Source organism: Xiphophorus hellerii, chromosome 9 (assembly GCF_003331165.1).
Source record: "Xiphophorus hellerii strain 12219 chromosome 9, Xiphophorus_hellerii-4.1, whole genome shotgun sequence".
Lineage (NCBI taxonomy): Eukaryota > Metazoa > Chordata > Actinopteri > Cyprinodontiformes > Poeciliidae > Xiphophorus > Xiphophorus hellerii.
The window spans coordinates 14,980,576-15,004,045 of NC_045680.1; the positions used below are offsets into that span (position 1 = coordinate 14,980,576).

At 38.7% G+C, this 23,470-nt stretch overlaps 1 protein-coding gene across 1 annotated transcript in view; it reads left to right on the plus strand.

The window, feature by feature from the left end:
* Window positions 1–993: 993 nt before the first annotated feature.
* Window positions 994–23,470, plus strand: part of faf1 (Fas (TNFRSF6) associated factor 1) — a 74,623-nt gene continuing 52,146 nt past the window's right edge. Inside the window, exons 1-7 of the mRNA XM_032572493.1 lie at window positions 994–1,297; window positions 4,193–4,261; window positions 6,976–7,022; window positions 10,353–10,618; window positions 11,148–11,239; window positions 11,505–11,596; window positions 20,507–20,612. Coding sequence (XP_032428384.1) covers window positions 1,238–1,297; window positions 4,193–4,261; window positions 6,976–7,022; window positions 10,353–10,618; window positions 11,148–11,239; window positions 11,505–11,596; window positions 20,507–20,612 — 732 coding nt within the window. The 5' untranslated portion in view covers window positions 994–1,237. The remainder of the gene's footprint in view (window positions 1,298–4,192; window positions 4,262–6,975; window positions 7,023–10,352; window positions 10,619–11,147; window positions 11,240–11,504; window positions 11,597–20,506; window positions 20,613–23,470) is intronic.

Consider the following 23,470-nt stretch of genomic DNA (forward strand, 5'->3'; position numbering starts at 1 on the left):
TTACACAGTTCAGCATATATTTTCTATATGTATTCAGCACTTTTTGTGGTCTCATTTCAAATGTGTTTAAATTCAGGATTGTCCAATCAGGATTAGACAATCCTGAGTGTCCAATCAGGATTTTTGCCCTGTATAGTGCTCTTCATCATACTTTACGGCCATTAAATGCAGCTTGTTTTCTTATAGTAGAACAGGCTTGAGCTTTTACGACTTGTACAGCTCATACCGCAATAAAACAGACACCAATTATGGTTGATTTAATTGAGGGGGGAAAGGACAGCTTGAAGAAAGAGGCTATTCATACCATTTGTCCTGCATTTCTTTGAAGAACATACAGCAGGCAGCAGGGTCATCATTTTAGGGGTATTTCAAGATTGTTTGTAGGCATTGGCTTTTACCAATGTTTAGTGAGTCATATACATATTTATCTAATTAATGGTTGTCATGATTTAGTAAGGCAGGACAGAAGGCTATGAAAGCCAGCTTTTTCCACAATTTATTTTTTGCCTTAGGTTGAAATATAAAGGACTCTTCTTTACTGTGTGAAAAACATACAATTTCCACTGTAAGCATTAGTTTTATAGGCTTTATATGGTAAAAAGAAATCAAAATGTGTTATTTTTTTAATTATGTTATCTATTTGCATCAACTTCTGGTCATTTGTATTGCCCATAACTTATACTTTTTTCACTCTTGAGTAATTTCTTTTACTTGAGTGAAATATGTTTAAGTATGTTCCTCTATTCACCCCAGGTTGCTGTGATGAACAACCAGAACCATATCATTAGTCGTATTAGTATTTTATATGCACACATACTTATGTTTACATATGAAGGTTATTTAAGGAATGGTATTGAATAAACAGTTGTTTGGGAGGGGGGAAGAACCGTCTCTTTTTATCTTTGGTTTGAGCAACATAATTCGAATCATGGAAAAGACCCGAAATTCCCATGATTTACTTTCAAGCAGTCTCTCGAACGTTTTACGACAGTCGAAATCACTTTACGCCAGCGGTAAAGCAATGGGCTAGCTGACAATAATGATTTGAGATAACCGGGCACTGTAACGTAACTTTCCTGAACTTTGTCTGTTTTGAGGCTGTTAACTCCACGTCCACTTTAATATCTACAAATAACTAACATCACACTGACAGCCGCCTGTAAGTATCCATTTTTATCTGTATTCAGCGTCTGTCTGTGAGCCAGTGGAGAGGTATTGCTTTTAGCCAGTCATTGCTATGGCCTCCGACAGCGGCGAAAGCAACATGGATCGAGAAATGATCCTGGCCGACTTTCAGGTGGGTCCCCGTTTGTTTGTTTGTCTGTGGCATTGTTTACAGCTGGAAGCGTTTTGTCTTCCGTGTGCTGAATTAAATTACATGTCTGGCGTCAGAAACAGCAACCCTGCTCGTCGGAAGCAGCAAGGATCTCCGAGTTAGCACGCAGAGCTAACTTACTGACAGCTCGGAAACGGACTCTGAACACACTTACTAACCAAAAACTCGGTGTTTACATCGCAGTCTACCGAAACTGTCGGGCCAAGAATGGGACAATACTGGTATTCAGTTCCAGTTCAGCTGAAAATGGAGCTGCTGCACCCAATAAAACTATCAACTTGTTTACATACCGTCCCTTGTTGTTTCTGCAGTTTAACACTTGACGCTAAACGTCGACACATTCAGGATTTCTATTTCCAATCAACTCCAATCTGGATTCCTATTGTCTTCTTTTGAGTCAACTGGTTATCTTCCCAACAACCCTAATCTGTGATCTTCTACCTATAAGTGCTAGCGAGACAAAGGACTGATCTCTTAATGTCAGACTTATTTGTTTTTTTTAAAAAAGGGGTTTCAAAAAATAAAAATAAAAAAATCGAAAATTCAGGACAGCAACATTTATAACAGTAATATTTACTTTAGTATTATTGCTTCCTGATAGAATAAAGAGCTACCTCTCTTCATATAGTCATAGAAAATCAAAAGTAGAACTCTATTCTAGGGTTTTAATACATTAAGGAATTGGCCAGAAATTGTAAACAGTTCTCCCATGATCAGCAAGTCAGCTACCTAAAAATCATAGTTTCTATTTTTACTCATTTAAAAATGCATTTAAACTAAGAATTCTAATTTACAATAAATGCCTCAACTAACAGAAGGTAATTTGATGCAATCTTTGAGTTTAATAAAATCACATAGGCTTTGATGTGTAAAATTGGAACTCTTGTGGCAAATTTACATCCACTTTATCAGAGAATATCTCTTCTCTATTTGGTGTTAAAGTCCTTATTAAGCAGTGTGGGGGAAGGTGAAAGTCTGAATCATCAGGGAAGACATCAAAGAAAACCATAAATCAGAATCTGCCTGAAGAAAACCCCAGAATCTCCCAGTAATCTGTAGTTTTAGAATGAAGTCATAGTCTATTGGTTTGTGGACTTTGAAACACTGTTTACCCTAACTTTCTCTTAATCTATAAAAACAAAAAAATAAGACTCAAAATTTGGATAGCCAGTCCACAATACTGACTCCATTATTACAGGTTCCTCTCAATAAATCTGAATATTTTTGAAAAGTACATTTATTTAAGAAGCTCAGTTTATGAGTGAAACTCTTCATATAGACTAATTACTCTGAGATTGATGTTTCCAGGGCTTTGTTTCTGTTGTGATGACTTACCCTTTTTTGTTTTTACACAAGATTAGAATATTACACCAGGTTAGTAAGAAAAAATTGGTTTAATGAAAGTATGTTAAAATTACTAGAATCTTGTATCAAGATTATGAAAATGCCTACTGAGCAGATTTCACCATGTCATAAAGAAAAGCGAGATGAAAGTGGGAATGTTTGTGAAACCTTAGACATCAAATGCAAAAACATAAGAATGATGAAGTGCATTTTTTTTCACAATGTAATGTAGCAAAGGATCACTTGGAGTAACTACATTCAAAACCATTGTAACTAGATTATCTGCCGATAAACCACCATTATAATCACACAAACCCCTTAAAAATACACACATTTATATAGCAGTTTGACAAAGCCCAATAGTTAGTGTGTTGGCACTGAAGTGAATATTCTCAAACGTCTGACATCATCTTCAGAGCAAAGATTGTAACTACAAAACATCAAACATATCAGCACAAGTGATCAATCACACCTGTGATAAGCAATAATAAAAAATGTTACAATGGAAAGCATGTCCCAATATTCAAAAAGACAATATTATGAGACTTGTCATGGTGTGGTTATTGATTTTGAAGCTTACCATCCTTACAGTTACAGTGTTACAGTTTCTAAAGATAAAACCAGTTAAGGCGCATAAGAGCGTAATTATTTAATATTTGTCAAAGTTGGCGCTAATTTGTTTGTTTAGATTCCCTATTATTTCAGGTTAGAGTTAAAAAAAAGTTGTGTTTGAATAATATGCTTTCAAAAAGATGAAAAATGGAAATTTTCAACTTATGAGTCAGTGTTTGTTTCTCCTTTCACACACAACATTCTTTAAATGTTGAGTCGGGAATGTTTGACATCGACAGTCAATGCTTAACATGTTCAGCTTTTCTGGATCTGGATCCTTTCTTCACTCATACTTTATACATTTCAAAACCTCTCAGTTGGTTTATAGTGAATACATAATTGTTTCATGTGAAAATGACTTCAGTATTACAATGTAATATTTTGCATCAAAAAAAATTCTAATGAGCTGCAAAACCAGTTCACGGAGCTGAAACAGGTTTTATTGCTGGCTACCTGATAGTTATGTGTGATTGAATCTGAAAAGGGCTTTGCAGTCAAAAGGGTCATTGTAGAAAATGAAACCTGCTGTTGAAGTTACAAACAAAGGATGTTATTAAAAAGATCCTGCTGCAATCAGTTCATCTTATCCTAAGGTGGTAAGGTTTTTAACATTACTTCTGTAAGTATGGGTGTTTAGTCCGAGTTACAAAAATCCAAAATAGATACTTGATTCAAGGAAAAAATCAGCAACTGAAAACTGATTCTTGCAAATTCCCAAGTCTCTGACAGGATGACCAAAGGCTAGATTGGACAGATGTTGTGAACTGTTTTTAAATAAACACATACGCTGCGGTAAAAAAGAGAGCACTACATTGCAGGGGACCTTAATTTTTCACGTTTCATGTATCAGCAGCTGAATTTAATACAACTTCAATTTTCCATTTTTCTGTCCTCTCACAGGCTTGCACTGGAATCGACAACATCGCGGAGGCAATCACTCTGTTAGAGCTTAATAACTGGGATTTAGTGGTAAGTTCGTTAGCTTCTGGCTCTGGGCTTTACTCTTGTACATTTAGTCTTCAGTTCATCTAAAGTGCAAGTTCCCAGAGAAGCTTTATCATCGAGGAACACACAGTTTGCAACAAGAAGGGAATGCTTCTTGCAAGCAACCTTCATGTCAGCAGGAAGGTTGTTGTGAGACAAAAGTGTAAGTCCTGTATTGTGTGAAAGAGAGACTGTAGTGGCCAGAAAGATCAGGTCCAGTCGGGTTTAGATTAATTCATGATGAGCCCCTTGCAGTGACGTCCCTTTTGGAAGGGGTCAGTCTATAATTAGATGCATGCTGGCAGCAGCAGAGCAGACTGTGGGGACTGGACTTTCTGCTGCTGTGGATCTGATGACTTGCAGTTCCTCTGCAGTGGGTGTTGGTTTTTGTAAAACAAAAAACAAGCCCGTGGTCTTGGTGAGGGTCTGGAGTGCAGTTGGGAAAACTGGATATGTTCTCATTTTCCCCCATTTAAGAGACCAGGAAACAATAAATGTAGTAAATTACTGAATTATTTTGTTTATAATCTTTTTGATCTTTAGTTGAACCAATGTCGGCTCCAAGGTTATTGAACGACAGTGTCATCGTCCAAAGTCCTCAGCTACACTCCCAAGTCTATATCATTGTTTTGAACCGTGAATGCCTGAAACTAGAACAGCTGCTGCCGCATGATAAAGTTTTGTCTGCTTATCTCTTTTGACATAAAAGTTTACATGTCACTGTAAACATTTACTCTTTAAGACTGAAACTAAAATAAATGTGGCTACTCGTCTTAGTTAGGTTGCAACACAAACTCTACTGTTTTGCAGCATTGTAAAGCCTGCAACAACTACATGTGACATTTTAGTTTTCCTACTATGAAGTCTGTGTAATTCTTATTGTTATACACACAGCTACTGCTCTCAGTATCCCAGTAGGTGAGGATTATAGCACTCAGGCATCAAACATGCGTAAATAAAGCTTAAGCTTAATAAATTTAGTTTATTGTAGGTTATATTTGACAGTTTTTTTCTTCATCAATTTACTTTAAAGATAACAGAGCCTGATTAGGCAAACAATAGGTTTAAAAACTTCTTTTACTTCTAAAGTAGGAAATATTTTTAGATAACTGTGTCAGAGTTTAGGATATCTCAGGAGGATGCGTGTTTATTTCTGGACTGTGTGTATGATTAATTACTGCTGTTGCACAGAGAAGTTAATAGACCCACCACAAGATCATGACTAGCTTGTCAGGAGATTTAAGCAGGCAGTGTTGGTCTCTCTTGTGCCTAGCTGCACCCAGGAGAAGAGGGCTTCCTGATTTAAAGGTTGTTTTTTTTTTTAGAGTAATGATTTTTGTCTTCCAAAAACACACTGTGGAGTTATGCCAAGATCTTGTTTACACAAGGGAGACCTTGAGCTCTAAAGCAAATGCTCTCCTAGTTGGGTTTGTTTAAACCTTAAAATTATTACAAATAACTTTCTCTTGCTCACTATTTGGAAACTGCCTCACTAAACATGTGCTTGTGCAGTGTTGTGTGAGAGGGGCATTAACATGGCCTGAAGGAAAGAGGACAAAACAAATATGAGAGATACACAAGATGCTAACAGGGTTTCTATGTAGTTTGGAGAAGTCTGGAATTTAATTTCACTATTTTTAAGGTCTGGGTAAATATGGAGGGAAAAAAGTATATATTTTTTTGCATTTTCAGACTTTTCTTCCTTGTTCTTCCTTCCCTCATTTTGATCTTCTTTGTTTGTCCTTCTTTTCATCTTTCCTTTTTTCTAACTTCTTCCATTTTGGTTTCTTTCTTTCCTTGTGTCCTTCCTTTCTTCCTTTCGGCATCCTTTGTGTCTTTACTTTTTTCCCTAATTTTTGTCCTCCCATTTTTGTTTCCTTATTCATTCTTAATTTCTGTCCTACCTACCTTGTGTTCTTCATTCTCTCCTTTTTTGTTTGTTTCTTTTTTACTTCCTGCTTGTCCTCTTTTTGTGTCCTTCATTTAAAGCTTCCTTGTGTCCTATCTGTCTACATTCCTTCCTTCTTGTGTTCTTCCCTTTCCTTTCTCTCATGTGGTCCCTTGTTCCCTTCTTGTTCTTCTATTTATTTTATTACATGTACCCCCTTTTCTCTTTTCGTTCCTTAAAAAACAGACATTGGATTCTGAAATTGTATGAACATTTTACATGAAAACCTTCAACTGTGTTGAACAATACAACAATGAGAATGGTCATCTTGGCATTGATTAAAACCCCCTTTCATTTTAATTTAGAAAATGTTTTTGCTTCACCTGATGCTTTCAAGCAACACAGCTTCCTGCTGACGTTACATAACATCTCCCTGTTGTCTTGTGTACAACAGTGATAATTGGATTGAATCAATTGTCCATTGAAACAAAAGTTCACCTGCAAAGCTGACAGAGGTTATATTTGTCTTTTCAGTGCCTCTTTCCAGGCCAGCCTCTCTGAATATTCCAGCTCATACATTTTGACCTAGTTGACATTTCTGAAAACATTGAGCCAGTGATGTCACAGTGTCCTCTTTCATATGACGACACACTGTCTCTCATCTTTGTGAAATAAGCTCCTTTAATAGTTGCTTTATTTTTTTAGATAATCAGATCGAATGTTGAGTGTTACACTTGGTAATTTGGACATTACATAAACACATTGATGTAATTATATTTTGTTGTAAAATGTAGTTTTGCTTTTGTTACAGGCAGCCATCAATGGAGTGATACCACAGGAGAATGGGATCTTACAAAGGTAACGACTGCTGACTCTGTTAGAGGAAGTCAATATTCCTAAGAGTCATTGGTAGAAACTAAAATGATTTGCTTCAACAAGGTAATGAGGGAAATATATTATTTAAAAATTCATCAGTCATTATTAATTTCAAATAAATTGTTAAACTCAGAACCTCAGATATTATATTGATTCATTAGGTAGAATACTATGAGTATTTACTGATGTTAAACTTTATGGTTATTTCTCTTGAAAACCTAAAATTTAGTTTTACAAGATTATAGGAAACCTTGGATTGTCAAAATAAGTCAATATTCCAATACGATCAACACTAAAAAAATGTATTTTACAAAGATGCTCATTTGAGTCCAAGTTGATATAAACTAACCCATCCTCATTTGCCCAAATTGTTGCAATTTTTCCATCAGCAGCACAGCAACAACAGAGACAGCCCTCCTGCTCTCTGCAGCCGCTCACCTGACCAAAACAAGGAAGAGATGACTTCAACAGAAACAGATTTAGGGTTGGATGATATGGCTGAAAAACGCATCACGATATAAAAGTTTCATATCAGTCAATATTGATAGTTATTGATAATTTGTTTTATATTATACAGGGGTTGGACAATGAAACTGAAACACCTCTCATTTTAGTGTGGGAGGTTTCATGGCTAAATTGGACCAGCCTGGTGGCCAATCTTCATTAATTGCACATTGAACCAATAAGAGCAGAGTGTGAAGGTCCAATTAGCAGGGCAAGAGCCCAGTTTTGCTCAAAATATTGCAATGCACACAACATTATGGGTGGCATACCAGAGTTCAAAAGAGGACAAATTGTTGGTGCACATCTTGCTGGCGCATCTGTGACCAAGACAGCAAGTCTTTGTGATGTATCAAGAGCCACGGTATCCAGGGTAATGTCAGCATACCACCAAGAAGGACGAACCACATCCAACAGGATTAACTGTGAATGCAAGAGGAAGCTGTCTGAAAGGGATGTTCAGGTGCTAACCCAGATTGTATCCAAAAAACATAAAACCACGGCTGCCCAAATCACGGCAGAATTAAATGTGCACCTCAACTCTCCTGTTTCCACCAAAACTGTCCGTCGGGAGCTCCACGGGGGTCAATATACACAGCCGGGCTGCTATAGCCAAACCTTTGGTCACTCGTGCCAATGCCAAACGTCGGTTTCAATGGTGCAAGGAGCGCAAATCTTGGGCTGTGGACAATGTGAAACATGTATTGTTCTCTGATGAGTCCACCTTTACTGTTTTCCCCACATCCGGGAGAGTTACGGTGTGGAGAAGCCCCAAAGAAGCGTACCACCCAGACTGTTGCATGCCCAGAGTGAAGCATGGGGGTGGATCAGTGATGGTTTGGGCTGCCATATCATGGCATTCCCTTGGCCCCATACTTGTGCTAGATGGGCGCGTCACTGCCGAGGACTACCGAACCATTCTAGTTCAAACATTGTATCCTGAAGGAGGTGCCGTGTATCAGGATGACAATGCACCAATACACACAGCAAGACTGGTGAAAGATTGGTTTGATGAACATGAAAGTGAAGTTGAACATCTCCCATGGCCGGCACAGTCACCAGATCTAAATATTATTGAGCCACTTTGGGGTGTTTTGGAGGAGCGAGTCAGGAAACATTTTCTGCCACCAGCATCACATTGTGACTTGGCCACTATCCTGCAAGAAGAATGGCTTAAAATCCCTCTGACCACTGTGCAGGACTTGTATATGTCATTCCCAAGACGAATTGACGCTGTATTGGCTGCAAAAGGAGGCCCTACACCATACTAATAAGTTATTGTGGCCTAAAACCAGGTGTTTCAGTTTCATTGTCCAACCCCTGTATATGCCTCAGTAGTGAAATTGATTTGTATGAACATGACAGGCAAATGGAAGCACACAATTAACATAAGCAAATATATAAAAATAGTTGTACGAATAAATCAAACACACACACTTTCATAAACAACATTAACATTTATACTAAGTGCTATCTACTAGTTTGCAAAATGGGGAAGTGACACTTTCAAATTCTGCATTTTTCTAAGTGAGGGCTGAATTGCCCCTTACTTAATGGTGTTACCCTTATGAAGGAAGTTAAAATATTGTCATATTGCATGATTGCATAATGATATTTTAGTTGGAAGCAAACCTTGTGTTTGCAAATGACACTTTGACGGTATTGAGTATTTTTTTAAACATCGAATTTGACATTTTAGTATCACGACAACACTACTGAGATTGATGAAAAGACTTTCGATCTAACGCATTGGAACAAATCTGTGTTTTGTGATGAGCTGATGACATTTTACAGTAGGTAAATGTAAATTACAGTAGGTCCTTTTCTGGCTTTCTCAAATGCATTGAAGAGATATTAATAAAAAGACATGAAGGGCTTGAGGCCATGAGAATACTGCAGCTCTCTGTCGAGGACACAGATTGCTTTGAATGGAGGCTGGTTGGCAGTGTGACTGGTGGGCTACACATTTACTAAATGGCTGGCTTTGTTATGAGAAGACTGCTGTTGACCAGTAAACAGTGATGATGTCAGCAGGGGCCAGTCGTGAGGCACACCAGCACTAAAATCATTTCCCTTTCTGCCTGTGACCTCTTTTCCAGTCATTAACAGAATTAGAAAAATGTCCTTGTTAGTACGAGCACTGAAATATATATTTTTTCTGTATAGATGCAGAAGGTTTGGTTTGCTTTGGGATGGTGACATTTTGAACTGTGAACTTGTACTGGTTACAGATATTTCCATGGCCTTAAGTTTTATTGTGCCAAGTAAGGGTAAAGGTACAGACTTTTTTTCTGAATCAGATGATTCAGTAAGTGCTGACCTAGGAACAAATTTTTGCATTAACTCAAAAATAATGAACTAATCTGCAGAATTCAAGCATATAATGCAGCTCATGACAATGAAAAGAAAAGTGTAGGTTAATAAATAAGTGTGTAATAAGTATGTAAATCTCTTGGTAGCTGTGCTATCGTGTGGTTGGTTTTTTTTTATTGGTGGGTCTGTGAGTGGTGCAGGTACACCTCCAGGCAGAAACATTATCACTGAACTAAATAAAATGGAGTCTTTATGTAAAAATCTGTATCTACCTTCTTGGAATACAGTTCTAATAAATGTGAACCATTGATCATCTGAGAAAGCAGCACCGACAAATAAACGTATATTATAAAAGAAAATATGGGAAAAAAGAGACGTTCTGCCTTTTTATCACCTCTTCATACTGTTTTTGAATTGAGACCCTTTTTTCGTCTTTCTAGTATTATATAAATTTGACACTATAAATTACAGTATCAGTAAACTGTGATCTCTGTGCAGTGACTTTACCAGCGAGGCGAGCCAGGCCACCATGTACGGACCCCCCAGCCACTCAGAAGCAGCCGACGCAGCAGCAAGAAGTGCAGGTCCACCCCCTTCCTCGTCATCTTCCTCCTCCTCTCCTCCATCGTCCTCCACTTCAGCATTTTGTCCCATCAGCCCTTCTACCCGACACATTGTAGAGCGCCAACCTCGTATGATAAACTTCAGGGTGGAGTACAGGCAAAGATCAGTGGAGCTTGTCCTCGAGGAGAGCCGCACAGTTGGTGAGCACCAGAAGCATAACCTCACACTCTGAGAGAAAAGATTGTTTGATAAAGATATGTCAAATATATATCAAATATATAATTAAAGCAAGTTCAATAATTTGCATGATTTATCGTTTTCCTCTTTTCTTTCTCTTTCTACCAAAAACTGGATGACAAAAGTCTTCAGTCTGGTGCTTTGGTCTCAACCGGCCCTGTTGTGTAACCAGAATTGAAGGATATTTTGGATATTTAAAATGTCTTCCACTTACAATGTTAATAAATGTTCTTTATCATTTAAAGTTTGATATTTGAGAAGGTGTACTTGTATTGCTATGCCATTACCATTATTTTTACTTGAAAATGATTTCAAAACAACATAATTGTTTATTGCAATAATTTCTGGGACAATTTATCAAGTGTATCTTATTCTATCAAATAGTGATTTTTTTGTAGAGGTATTAGTTTTGACTTCAGCAAAGAAAAACTTACAAGGTTGTCCTCATTTTTACATCCCTGACCGTCCCTTTAATTATAATTAAATCCACAGGAGAAATTAAAGGAATCCTCCAGACAGAACTCGGCATTCCAGCGTCCAAAATGCATCTGAAGGGATGGAAGAGTGGAGACGTGTCAGATACTGTGAGTTCGTGATCTGGGTTTTTAAAATTTGTTTTACTAGGAATTAAAACAACTCACGGTGGCAAGAATTAACTAAAAATGTAGCTGAAATGATTCAAATCTGCGCCTCCTGTTTGTCTTTTTTGTGCATAGATTGGATTTCAGCGGTTTTTTTGTGACATTCATGTTTTTATCAATGCTAATGAAACAACAGTGAGGAAGAAAGAAGGTGTAATTAGTCTGCTTCAGTTAAGAGAAGCATTTTTGTCCTTATGTGTGTAATCAGACGGTGCTGAGAAGTTTACACCTTCCCAAGAACAACAGCCTGTACGTCCTGACTCCAGACATCGCCCCTACTGCCAGCACCAGCAAAAACAGGTAACGTTCATTACCATTGCTCAGCATCTCTGCTTTTTCACGCTCTTTCATTAGAAGTCATATTCATTCCTCAAATCCTGCCTCACAAGCAAAATACTGATTATTGTACATGCAGTACCGGCTAGTGAACACCAGGTGGCAATATTTGTCCACTTATAGAGCAGAATCCAGCCAACAAATATCCTTGTCATTGATTTATCAGGATACGTTTGACCCTGTGTTGCACATTCATTTTCTCCCATCCACTGTGACATTTTGAAAGGAGCATCAGCTGCCACAGTCCTTGTTATGTAAATAATCATTTCATCCCCTCCTTATGTACTAGTATTTTCTTTCAGCAGAACATTGTTTCTTGTGTCTAACTTTATATCTTGCGCTTCAGACATTTTGTGCAATATCCATACAAATCACTAGTTTTTGCAGTTTCTTTTTTACACTCCTTTAAAGCTGTCAGGTAAATTCAATTGTAGAAATGTATCTCTTTATTTTAGCCTCTTATTGTAAATTGATCAAGATGTGTTTGAACTGACAGTGAACAAATAAAAGTGGACTAGAAGATTACGCAGACCTCACTGACTGGAGGATAATTTTGCTTGTTTTTATGATCTTTTTTATTATTTTGCAATTATTACATAGTTTATGACAATTTTTTATGCATTGAAATTCTTGTGCTGTTAGTCACATCAGTAGACATATTTGGGGAAATAAAAAAAATAGTTCCCAAGGACATGATCAGAACAATAATAATGCATTTTTATATCACACTTCTATATGATGATAGTAAAATAGGAAATCATAATCAATTCTGTATATTATAATATTGTTATTTTTAAAGTGGGTTAAATCACTATATATACCCAGCTCTTCTTTTATTTCATCCTTTGTTTAATAATAAAGTCATTGTCCTGAGTTAGTACTTGGATAAGCTGTCATCTGAAGCCTTCCTCTTTTTGGCACAATATGTACAGTTGTAAGACAGGGTTCATATTTAACAGTGAATAAAAATTAAAAAAAATGCTTCTTAGTTCTCACCCAAACAAGCATCCTCATGTCAGCAGAACCCTTGTGTAAGTAATTTGGCAGTTTGCCTCTTTGCTTGCTAGTTAGGCTAAGTGGTAGTTATATTGTGTTGGCAGCTAATGGCCCTCATCTCCCCGGTTTTCCCTCCCCTGCGCTTCCCTCATCTTCTCACTCCCCCTCTGACTGCTGCGTCTTTTTAGCAGCGCCGTTGCCATTCCTCCAAGTGTTATCGATATCATTTTGGGTGACAGGAGCTCATTATTTTGCAGCAGCTATTTTAGCTGCGGACAGTTGGGGCTGAAAGGCCCGGGTGGGCTCCCATTGCGAATGTACACACGTTTGTGTATGTATGTGTGTGTGTCTGATGACCCTGCTGTCAAACAGGGAGAGGATGGGTGACAGATCACAGAAAATGAGGGGAGCGGCCCCCCTGGTGGGGGACCAAACAAGCTGTTAGCTTGGAATAAAAATAAACTGTTCTCACACCATATATCCACAGTGCGCTGACAATTAGTTTGCAGTGTCTGCAAATTTGTTGCAGTAAATACAGGCAGTCGGCTAAGCTTTCCAGGTAAACTGGGGCACATTATTAGCAAAACACCAATTCGACGCTCTAATGTGTTAGAATAAACATTATTTGGACTTTGCTAATGGTTTATCCCAGTTATTATTACAGCCATAATTAGTAAGCTCAATTCAGTGCTAGATATGGGGCAAGATAGCAGTAAAAATATCATGTTATTTACACAAAAAGGAGCTAATTTAACTTTCCAGCTGCTTGTAAATCATATACCATTAATTACTACAATTTTAATGATGTTTTAATGATATCAAAATATAAATGTTTTGATGTTAGTGCAAAGACTTAACCTATAGAATGAACACAAGCTAAATAGTAATAGTTTTCAAGTGTTTATTGTTCAGAATGTTGTACCTTTTCTTGTTCTGCTCTTTGTACAGTGATGCTAGGAGTCTACCAGGCTGGGTTAGCTGGTTAATTAGTCAGGCTATCTGCTCAGGTAGCCAGCCTGCAGTCTGTTTGACTGCTGCTTAGGAGTCCCTGAAATGTTTACACACAAGAACTGTCTGAGTTTTTCATGTCTGGGAGTATTTCTGTGTTTCTTGTAAGTGTTGGAAAGTAGCTGTAGGAGCTGGCTTTCATCCAACTGACTGGCAGTGTGCAGAAACAGGTGTGGGAGTGGCAACTCCGTGTTATTCTGCGGTCTCAGTACTTTCTTTGCTTTCTCATTAAACTGACTTTACTCTGTTGGAATGTTATGACGAAAAACTTTTACTGGTTTTCAATGTTTTTATAACGTCTGTACCTAAAATCCAGTAACTTAATTATTCACTTGTCTCTTAATGTTTTGTTAAACAATACCATTAATGACACCTTTTTTTTTTTTTTTTTAATAAACAGCTTCATGGAATTTACTCGGCTAAGTAAAAGGCATGCTCTTTAAAGCTCAAGTTGTAGTAACTGGTTTCTAAGACATCAAAACACCTTTGCACAATTTGTGTCGATGTCAGCAAATAGTTTTCACTAATGACAAGCAAAAAGACTGACAGCAACTCTTATTGTTAATGTTTTTTAAATATATCTGTATCCCTTTGATATCTTATATTAGACCATTTTTTATGTATTGTGTGATAGTTTTGCTATTTTAAATAAAGCATAAACCTAAAAGAAAGTGGTCAGTAAATGAGGATGTGTTGGCCTCTTGTGAAAAAGTAAAATTGGGCCAACAGCACACTAAAATTTAGCAAAACTGAGTTTAAAAGAATCTATGCAATATCCCTGTAACAAGGCGGCCTTTTGTGGCTGGATTTTACAGTGAGGGTGAAAAGTTGAGGCAGAGTCAGGTTGAACAGCAGTGGTTTATTCTTCTCACAGCTTCAATAACCATTTCACAGGAGAAACCGCAGCCTTAAATAGTCCCAGCTGTTTCAGACCAAACCACCTTTAATTTACCGGGGGATCTAAATTCACCAATCTCCACCTATTTAAATAAAATGCCTTTTACTAAGTACAAACATTTCCATTTACTTTTTATAAATATTTTATGTTTTATCATTACACCATAATGAAACACCACAAAACCCTTTTTCAATGGCTTCTCCCGAAACCTATAAATGGTGTCTAGACCTCAGGGTAGTATTTGTCCAAACATCCGGGAGAGGACACAGAAAGACAGGTGAGTCACTTCATATTAGCACTCCACACTTAACAGATTATGCACAAACATTTGCTCAGTTTTACCCATCAGTAGCTCATTAGTCTGAGTAACAATTATCCTCCCTTCACAGGCAACCACCTCACTTCTCAATGAGGAGCAGCTATGCAGAGCCCAGAACAAAAGGCTACATGCTAATCACTAAAAATACTTAATAAATACAATTAAAACTTCTTGTGTGCAAATTATTTATGCGCAAATCTATGCTTAAAGTTCAACGCTAAAGAAAGTGCTTGTTAATAAAGTGCAAAAAGTGCTTTTAAAATGCTATAGAGTGACTTAAGTAAAAATAGTCCCAGTAATGAAGATGTCTTCATTACAATCCCTCAAATTAGAATATGGTCACTTGTGGGATTATTTTAGGAAAAGTTGACTTTATTGTATCTCAAACATAATGCTTGTTTTCTTAAAATGTATTATTATTGTACAAGATTTATTTTACTCAATGCATAATTACAAGGCTTTTCATGAAATAATTAGATGATGTAAAAACTCAGTTCCAGTATAAATTGCTGAGTTACTGTTAATCATATCACGTGAGCAGGCCCACTTTTTTTTTAAGTAAGACGTTACTTCCCAAACAAAGTTGTACATCTGCATTAGTAATATCAATAAAATTTGGTCACCTTTACAGGGCACAATAAAGGTTTTTAAGCATTAAAAAAAACCTTATGCAAATCAAATTATTCACTCCAGTTCAACTGGATCCATCAAGTGTTCTAAAAGTGATGGCTCACAAGTTGAGACGTATCCAGTAGTAATTTATCTACCAAGTATGTTTAAATGGGTTTAATTTGCTTTAAATTGTTGCTGAGTGACAATGAAAATGTCCCATGTACTGTGTCTCCGGCGATCACTTTGTAGTGCCTGGTTCTCACCGCACACACCTAAACCGAATGGAGCGATTATACGGAGGTGCACTGTCATTACGGTCGCGCTGAGCAAACTTTCCTTGTTCGTCTTGTTTGATTAGAAATAAATCTAGAGGCTTTGGGAGATTTTCCTCTGAGCACCAATCCTCCTCAGGTAGTTATTTAGTTAGCGATGTGATGTGCAGTTAGCAGTGCAGTGTGAAAGCCCGGGGTCTGAGGACGGCCATGTCAATGACTCTCTGTGAATACAAGAGAGTGTTGAGGAGGAGCTAATCTCCTGCATTAATGATGAAGGCCTGATGAATATTTCAAAGGAGCCTGTTTCCTTTCTTGTTTATTCTTCGCTCCAGCTCCCAGCAGGCGTGTTTGCCAATGAAAGGTTATTTTAATTTGAACTCTCACAGAAGTTTAAAATCGCAGAAGGACTCATTAGGTTTTATGTTTGTGTTTTTTTGTTTCTTTTTTAAAAATTGTCTTAGCTTCTTGTTCACTCAGCTCTGTGAGAGCGATCTAGATGCAGAAACATAGAGCTGTAGAGGGAGCTCGCTTATGAAGCTTGATGGAAAGGATTCAACAATTAGCGTCTTATGTCATTTTCGGACAAAATGGCAGACCAAAACAGAGCAGAGCCTGAGTGGTTTCAAATTTTTCTGCTTTGTTGTGGATGTAAAATGTGGCGGAGGTAAGAAGACATCATGTGTACTTCTTGATGCCCTCTGTGAAGGTATGACAGGTTAGCTCGCGTTCTCAGTGTGTTTTTAAGCAATCTGAGAAGTAAAAGCACATGTTGCCAGCATATTTATGAAAATTTGAGAGAGATCATGCGTAGTACAATCTCTCAGTGCATAGTGTGTGCTAGTGTTTTTCAGTCACATGTCACATTGTGTGCATGCGTGTGCATCTCTGTGTCTGGCAATACTTCTTTAATAAGGTCTGGAGTCTGCTCTGTGCCAGTGGGAGCCGCAGCTGAGACGACGGGCTTACCTCAGAATGAAACCAATCTGTTTAGCATGCTCTTCTCCCCTGCACAACGCTGCCTTTTTGCTGTCCATAAAGTTAAATGACATTTCCCTCCCTCACCCTAATGCCCACGTCAAGAGCCTCCAGAGATGTTGCAGGCTGACCTAGATGCCACCGACTATGTGTGTTGAGTGAGAAAAAGACCTCTGTTGGCAGAGGCAAACACAAAGACATCCGTATTTCAACCCTGGACTTCTTCGGGGGCCTGCTTCAGGGAGAAAACGCCCCAAACTACAGATGCATCGACCACAATTTATTTGTGCCAGGTTTACGATTTTCGTAGAACGTTAACCTCCTGATACTGACTGTAGATCATTCTGATTCATTGATTTAAGAGGACATAAGAAGAGTATTCAAAATATTTACTTATAGCGTTTCTGTCGTGAGTGGCTGTCGGTTGCATTGGAGAAAAGGAGATTTCACACTGTGTGAGAGAGAACAGTCACTGTAAAACAAGACTATTTAAAATATAAAAGGATTATAGTTTAATTTTTAAACTATCTTTAGGATTTTATATTTACATCTCTAGTAAAACTGTCCTGGTGTATTCAATAGCTTAGATCATTTGGACCCTTATCTTAACACTCACATTTCCAAAAGTCCGCCAGCATTTCCAAATCTTGCATTTTCATTGACAGACTGAGGTAAATATGTTTGAGCAAAAAAAATAAAAATAAATATCTTTGACGTAAAACGTTCTGTCGTCCTGTTATCTGCCGAGTTTTGCTCTCCATTGCAGCCTGAAAGACTCATAAACCTGTCTTGACATGTCATAAGAAATGCTGTTTCATCTAACTTTATTTTTTAGACACCCCTCTAATACTTAAAATAGCAAACTGCTGAATAATCTTCTCTCAGAACAACTTTTGAACTCCTTTGGGTCGAAGTTGTTAATTGTCAAGTCAGTGTGATCTGGCAACATTTAAGAATGTTGCGTTTTTAAATGCTTAAACTCGCTGATTGAAAAAAACGTCAGACTTTTGAGTTTGTAGCCCAGCTGGACACCGGTCAGGGCTGATCATCATGGAAATCAGTCGACTGTGGTGAACATCTCAGCCCCTCTCTACTTGAAGCACGCTTGTCTGGTTCATATATATATATTTATTTATGCAGCAGACTTCTTTAAACAGATGGCAAATTACAAAAAAATGACTCATTATGTATGACAGATTTTTTTATATTTCCTGCAGAATGCATTTGATGTTTGAAGTGACTATATTTGTTGTATAGAACATAACAAAAAAAGTAAATCTTGAACAGAACTCTACCCACAAATGCACCAAATGTTTTGTCAGCCTGCCACAAATGACTGATAAGATGTTCCTTCTTTGCTCGGAAGGACAGAGTAACACTTCCTCTCAGTTTACCCTCCATCTCTGCCTATTTAGGAGTTTAGCTGCCTGCCAGCAGCAGCTCGGGACCGTGTCCAAACATAATCATGATATTAGCTAGATCCTTATTTATGTGTCCCTACCCCTTCTATTTCTCCTCATTCTCTCTCTCTCTCTCTTCTTCTTTTGCAAACACACATACACACCCATCCTTCATCCTTCTGCTCAGCCCCATTACATATGCATCCATCCTTCCCACTTCCCACTTTTCCAATCTTCTCCAGTTAGCTACAACAAACATTACATTTACATATTGATTTCGTAGTTTTAGTCAATGTAAATATGCTGTCATTACAGTAAATTTGAGCTTCTGTTAACATAAGCTCGTCCAGATCTGCACAGATTAAGGGTGTGATTGCATAATTAATGTGTGCGCTACATATTAATTCCCTCATCCTCCTCTTTCTCTAAAGTCTTCCTCCTTTCCTTGGTTTCTGAGCCCTGATTAAATGCCTGTTTCGGCCTTTAAGCCTCCCATTGCTATTCACCCTCACAGACCCAGCATTTGCTCAAAACGCTACTTAACCTCGCAGCTTGTTGTAAATGAAGCCTCCAAAAGTTGAATCCCCTCCATGTTCGCTTTTTTTGCTCTGTTTCTCAGACATTGCCGCAAGTTACTTTGCGAGTTATTGGTGCCAGTCCAGAAAGAACACATCACGACAGAGATTACCTATAAACACTCTCTGCTGGCTACATTCAGTATTTCTATTGGTCGAAACAAAAGCTGCAATATTTTGCTGTTACATTTTATTAGTAGAAGATCAAATGTTTTCATTTATAATAAGCAACTTAGAAATGTTTGATATTTTGCAGATGTTATTTTGAAGTTTTTTAAAAAAAATAAAAGCTTCAAAAGTTTTTATTTTGAAGTTTATTGGTCACCTTTATTGGTGACGATAAAGGTTTTTAAGCATTAAAAAAAACCTTATGCAAATCAAATTATTCACTCCAGTTCAACTGGATCCATCAAGTGTTCTAAAAGTGATGGCTCACAAATTGAGACATATCCAGTAATACTTTATCTACCAAGTATGTTTAAATTTTTCTACCACAGACTTCAATGCCTTTTGTTGGGATTTTATGTGATAGGCCAACAAAAGGAGAGTGTAAATGTCGCGTGAAAGAAAGGTTAGGTGTTTTTTAAAGATTTTTAGAGAAAGTTATTTTAAAAAATCATTTAAAAATCCTCTTTGCAGTTTTCCACAAAAACACAGGTGGCACAGGAGAGAAGATGCCCTGGCCAGATGAGGCCAAAATTGAGCTATTTGGACTACATGCAAAACTAACATTACGCATCACTTTGAACGCACCATTCCCACTTTAATTCGCATGATGCTTTTCTTCGTTAGGCACAAGGTCGCCGGTTGGCAGTGAAGGTAACATAAATGGAGCTAAATAACAAACAATTATGGACAAAAATCTGTTGTGGTCAAACATACAATCAAAACTACAGTGGAATGCTTTAGATCAAATGTATTCATGTGTTTAAATGGCCCAGTGAAAGTCCAGATTCAATTGATTATCTGTGGCAAAACATGGGAAGAGATGTTCACACACGCCTTCTGTCTAATATAAGTGAACTTGAGCAGCTTCTACTAGAAGTGTAAAGGTAGTAGAGACCAATAGAGGCAATATACCGCTCAATATGCACTCGTAGGGGTTGAAAAAATCCAAATAATAAAAAAAGTAAAGCCATGTATTTTTTGTTTATTTTACTGACTACTTTGAGTTCTCCTATGACAAAATAAATTCCACTAAAATGCAATGAGATTTGAGGTTGCATGTGAAAATGTTAAAGGGGTGAGAACGCTTTTGCATGGCTGTGTAAGCAGATTTAATATATGTAAGAAGAAAGCATCAAATGAGCAATAATGCAAACATTTCAATAATTTAACCTGCATGGTAGTTGTTGGTGCCCCACCTAAGCACATCATTAAAAGATGGTAAGCTACTGTAGTTTGTGTTACATTCAAGTCTACTACAGAGGGATCATGGGGTTTTGGAGATGAATGGCTGAAGGCTCTCCTGGGTTTGTTGGCGGTAATACAGGTTGATGGGCTCCATGCTGTTACCGTGCAGGTGGTCATGCTGCGAGAGCTTGCTGTGCTGAACAGCGCTCCGGCCAGACTTGTTAAGACAAGACCAGTAAAATGGCTGACGGGCCCCTTGAGGAGGCACCCACTTTGCTGGGGGCCATCAGGTCACTCTTACTCGACAAGTTTCAGCTTGCCTAATCTTTGTCTCAGAGATAATGTTTGTTTTTCTTGCATCTGTCTTTTTTTGTCGTATGTCATTATTATGTGTTGCCTCCTTTGGTTTAATTAGCTTAACAGTTGTTTTTTTTGACAGCTTTTTGTTTTTCTTGTCATTCAGTGCACTTCAAGATTCGCTAAATCAGAACTTCCTGCTGGTCATCAGCCACCGTGAGGCTCAGAGGGACTACAGCCTCAATTTTCCCGGCTCCAAAACTATACAAGAGGTAAGACGCCACAACAGCATGCAAGCACCGACCGTGAAGCACCCTCACAGACTCTTACAGAAGTTCTCTGTAACGCACCCGCAGGTTCTCACCTCCATAATATTATTGCACCTGATTCTCATTTCCCCATAACATGGCTTTCCTTCTATTTGCCAAACATTGCTAGTCTATCTCCACCATCGATTCATTATTCATCACAAATGATCACATTTCGGAGCACATAATTACTCTCACAGCTGTGGTCTGGTACAGCCCCCTCTTTCCTCCTGCTCCCAGTATACACTGCGTCTTTTTCCCTTCTTCCTCCAACCCTGCAGACTGCTGAGGCAGAGGCAGTTTAAATGACTGAACATTGTTTGATCAAGGCATGCGGGAGCACTCGAAGAGTCCGTTCATTTTCTTCACCTGAAACTAAACAGTAGATTTGGCTGCTTATGAAATATTAATCCTGGACCCTGTGTGAAGGCACAGCTTGTTCTATCTGCATTGAAAGTAGTTTAAAGGTTATGAAACATGTGGGTCCATGTGCCTATGCAGATGAGTGTGTATTTGTGTGTCAGTGTTTGTGAGCTGAAACCGCCTTGCCTGCACAAACATACATTACTGCCCTGGTCTCACCTCATCTGCAAAAGGGAGACCTGAGTAGACGTTATTCATAATTAATGACACATACTCTGCCGTCTCGTTTTTGTTAATTCACTTCACAAAGTAAAACCAGGTGGAATCATCACTCTGCAACACTAAATTAAGAAATTCATCTTTTTTTTTTCTTAGAGATGCACCAATCAGAGTTCAAAGATTTTCTGTTATATGTAAAAAGCTGACCTGCTGATGCAGATTTTACCAAACAAAGTTTAAGTTTCAAAGTGTGTCCAGCATCTTATTCTAGCAAGTTGTACAGAAAGCATTATTAAAGCTTCTCTGTGTGATACACTGAAATATGTTGGTGTGTACAATGAGAGGTTGAAACTCAAAAGCTGAACCTTTGCTGCTTTCTGTTCAGTGTTTTTGTTATTTTCTGGGTCTCCGAATGAAAGCTTGGTTCAAAATGTCTGATTATTTTTTGTTTTGGATTAAATTGATTTAATCAATTTATCATTTATCATTGATTTAATTATCCCACACCACATCAAGCGGTGTGGGATGGTCATGCAACATGACTGCTGCTCTAGCAGATATCTGATTATTATCCGCTTTTTCTAAGTTAAGAAACCTTCCACAGTTGTCTTCTTTTCCTCCTCTCTCCCTCTTTTTACAGTCTGAGTCTAATAAAAAGGAAAGATTACCTGTTACTTTGCTTCCCTCTCGTTGAGATTCTGTCTCTGATGTGAGTCTGCTTCAGCAACAAATCACACATTTTGCGTCTCCTGTTGCACAGTGGGATGTTTAACTCCCAAAATCATTGAAATAACACTGTGTGTACCAGGCTATAGAAAATGCTGTTTCTTTTAATATACACTGCTCAAAAAAATAAAGGGAACACTTAAACAACACAATATAACTCCAAGTAAATCAAACTTCTGTGAAATCAAACTGTCCACTTAGGAAGCAACACTGATTGATAATCAATTTCACCTGCTGTTGTGCAAATGGAATAGACAACAGGTGGAAATTATTGGCAATTAGCAAGACACACTCAATAAAGGAGTGGTTCTGCAGTTGGGACCACAGACCACTTCTCAGTACCTATGCTGTCTGGCTGATGTTTTGGTCAGTTTTGAATGTTGGTGGTGCTTTCACACTCGTGGTAGCATGAGACGGACTCCACAACCCACACAAGTGGCTCAGGTAGTGCAGCTCATCCAGGATGGCACATCAATGCGAGCTGTGGCAAGAAGGTTTGCTGTGTCTGTCAGCGTAGTGTCCAGAGGCTGGAGGCGCTACCAGGAGACAGGCCAGTACACCAGGAGACGTGGAGGAGGCCGTAGGAGGGCAACAACCCAGCAGCAGGACCGCTACCTCCGCCTTTGTGCAAGAAGGAACAGGAGGAGCACTGCCAGAGCCCTGCAAAATGACCTCCAGCAGGCCACAAATGTGCATGTGTCTGCACAAACGGTTAGAAACCGACTCCATGAGGATGGTATGAGGGCCCGACGTCCACAGATGGGGGTTGTGCTCACAGCCCAACACCGTGCAGGACGCTTGGCATTTGCCAGAGAACACCAGGATTGGCAAATTCGCCACTGGCGCCTTGTGCTCTTCACAGATGAAAGCAGGTTCACACTGAGCACATGTGACAGACGTGACAGGGTCTGGAGACGCCGTGGAGAGCGGTCCGCTGCCTGCAACATCCTTCAGCATGACCGGTTTGGCAGTGGGTCAGTAATGGTGTGGGGTGGCATTTCTTTGGAGGGCCGCACAGCCCTCCATGTGCTCGCCAGAGGTAGCCTGACTGCCATTAGGTACCGAGATGAGATCCTCAGACCCCTTGTGAGACCATATGCTGGTGCGGTTGGCCCTGGGTTCCTCCTAATGCAGGACAATGCTAGACCTCATGTGGCTGGAGTGTGTCAGCAGTTCCTGCAAGATGAAGGCATTGAAGCTATGGACTGGCCAGCCCGTTCCCCAGACCTGAATCTGATTGAGCACATCTGGGACATCATGTCTCGCTCCATCCACCAACGTCACGTTGCACCACAGACTGTCCAGGAGTTGGCGGATGCTTTAGTCCAGGTCTGGGAGGAGATCCCTCAGGAGACCATCCGCCACCTCATCAGGAGCATGCCCAGGCGTTGTAGGGAGGTCATACAGGCACGTGGAGGCCACACACAATACTGAGCCTCATTTTGACTTGTTTTAAGGACATTACATTAAAGTTGGATCAGCGTGTAGTGTTATTTCACTTTAATTTTGTGTGT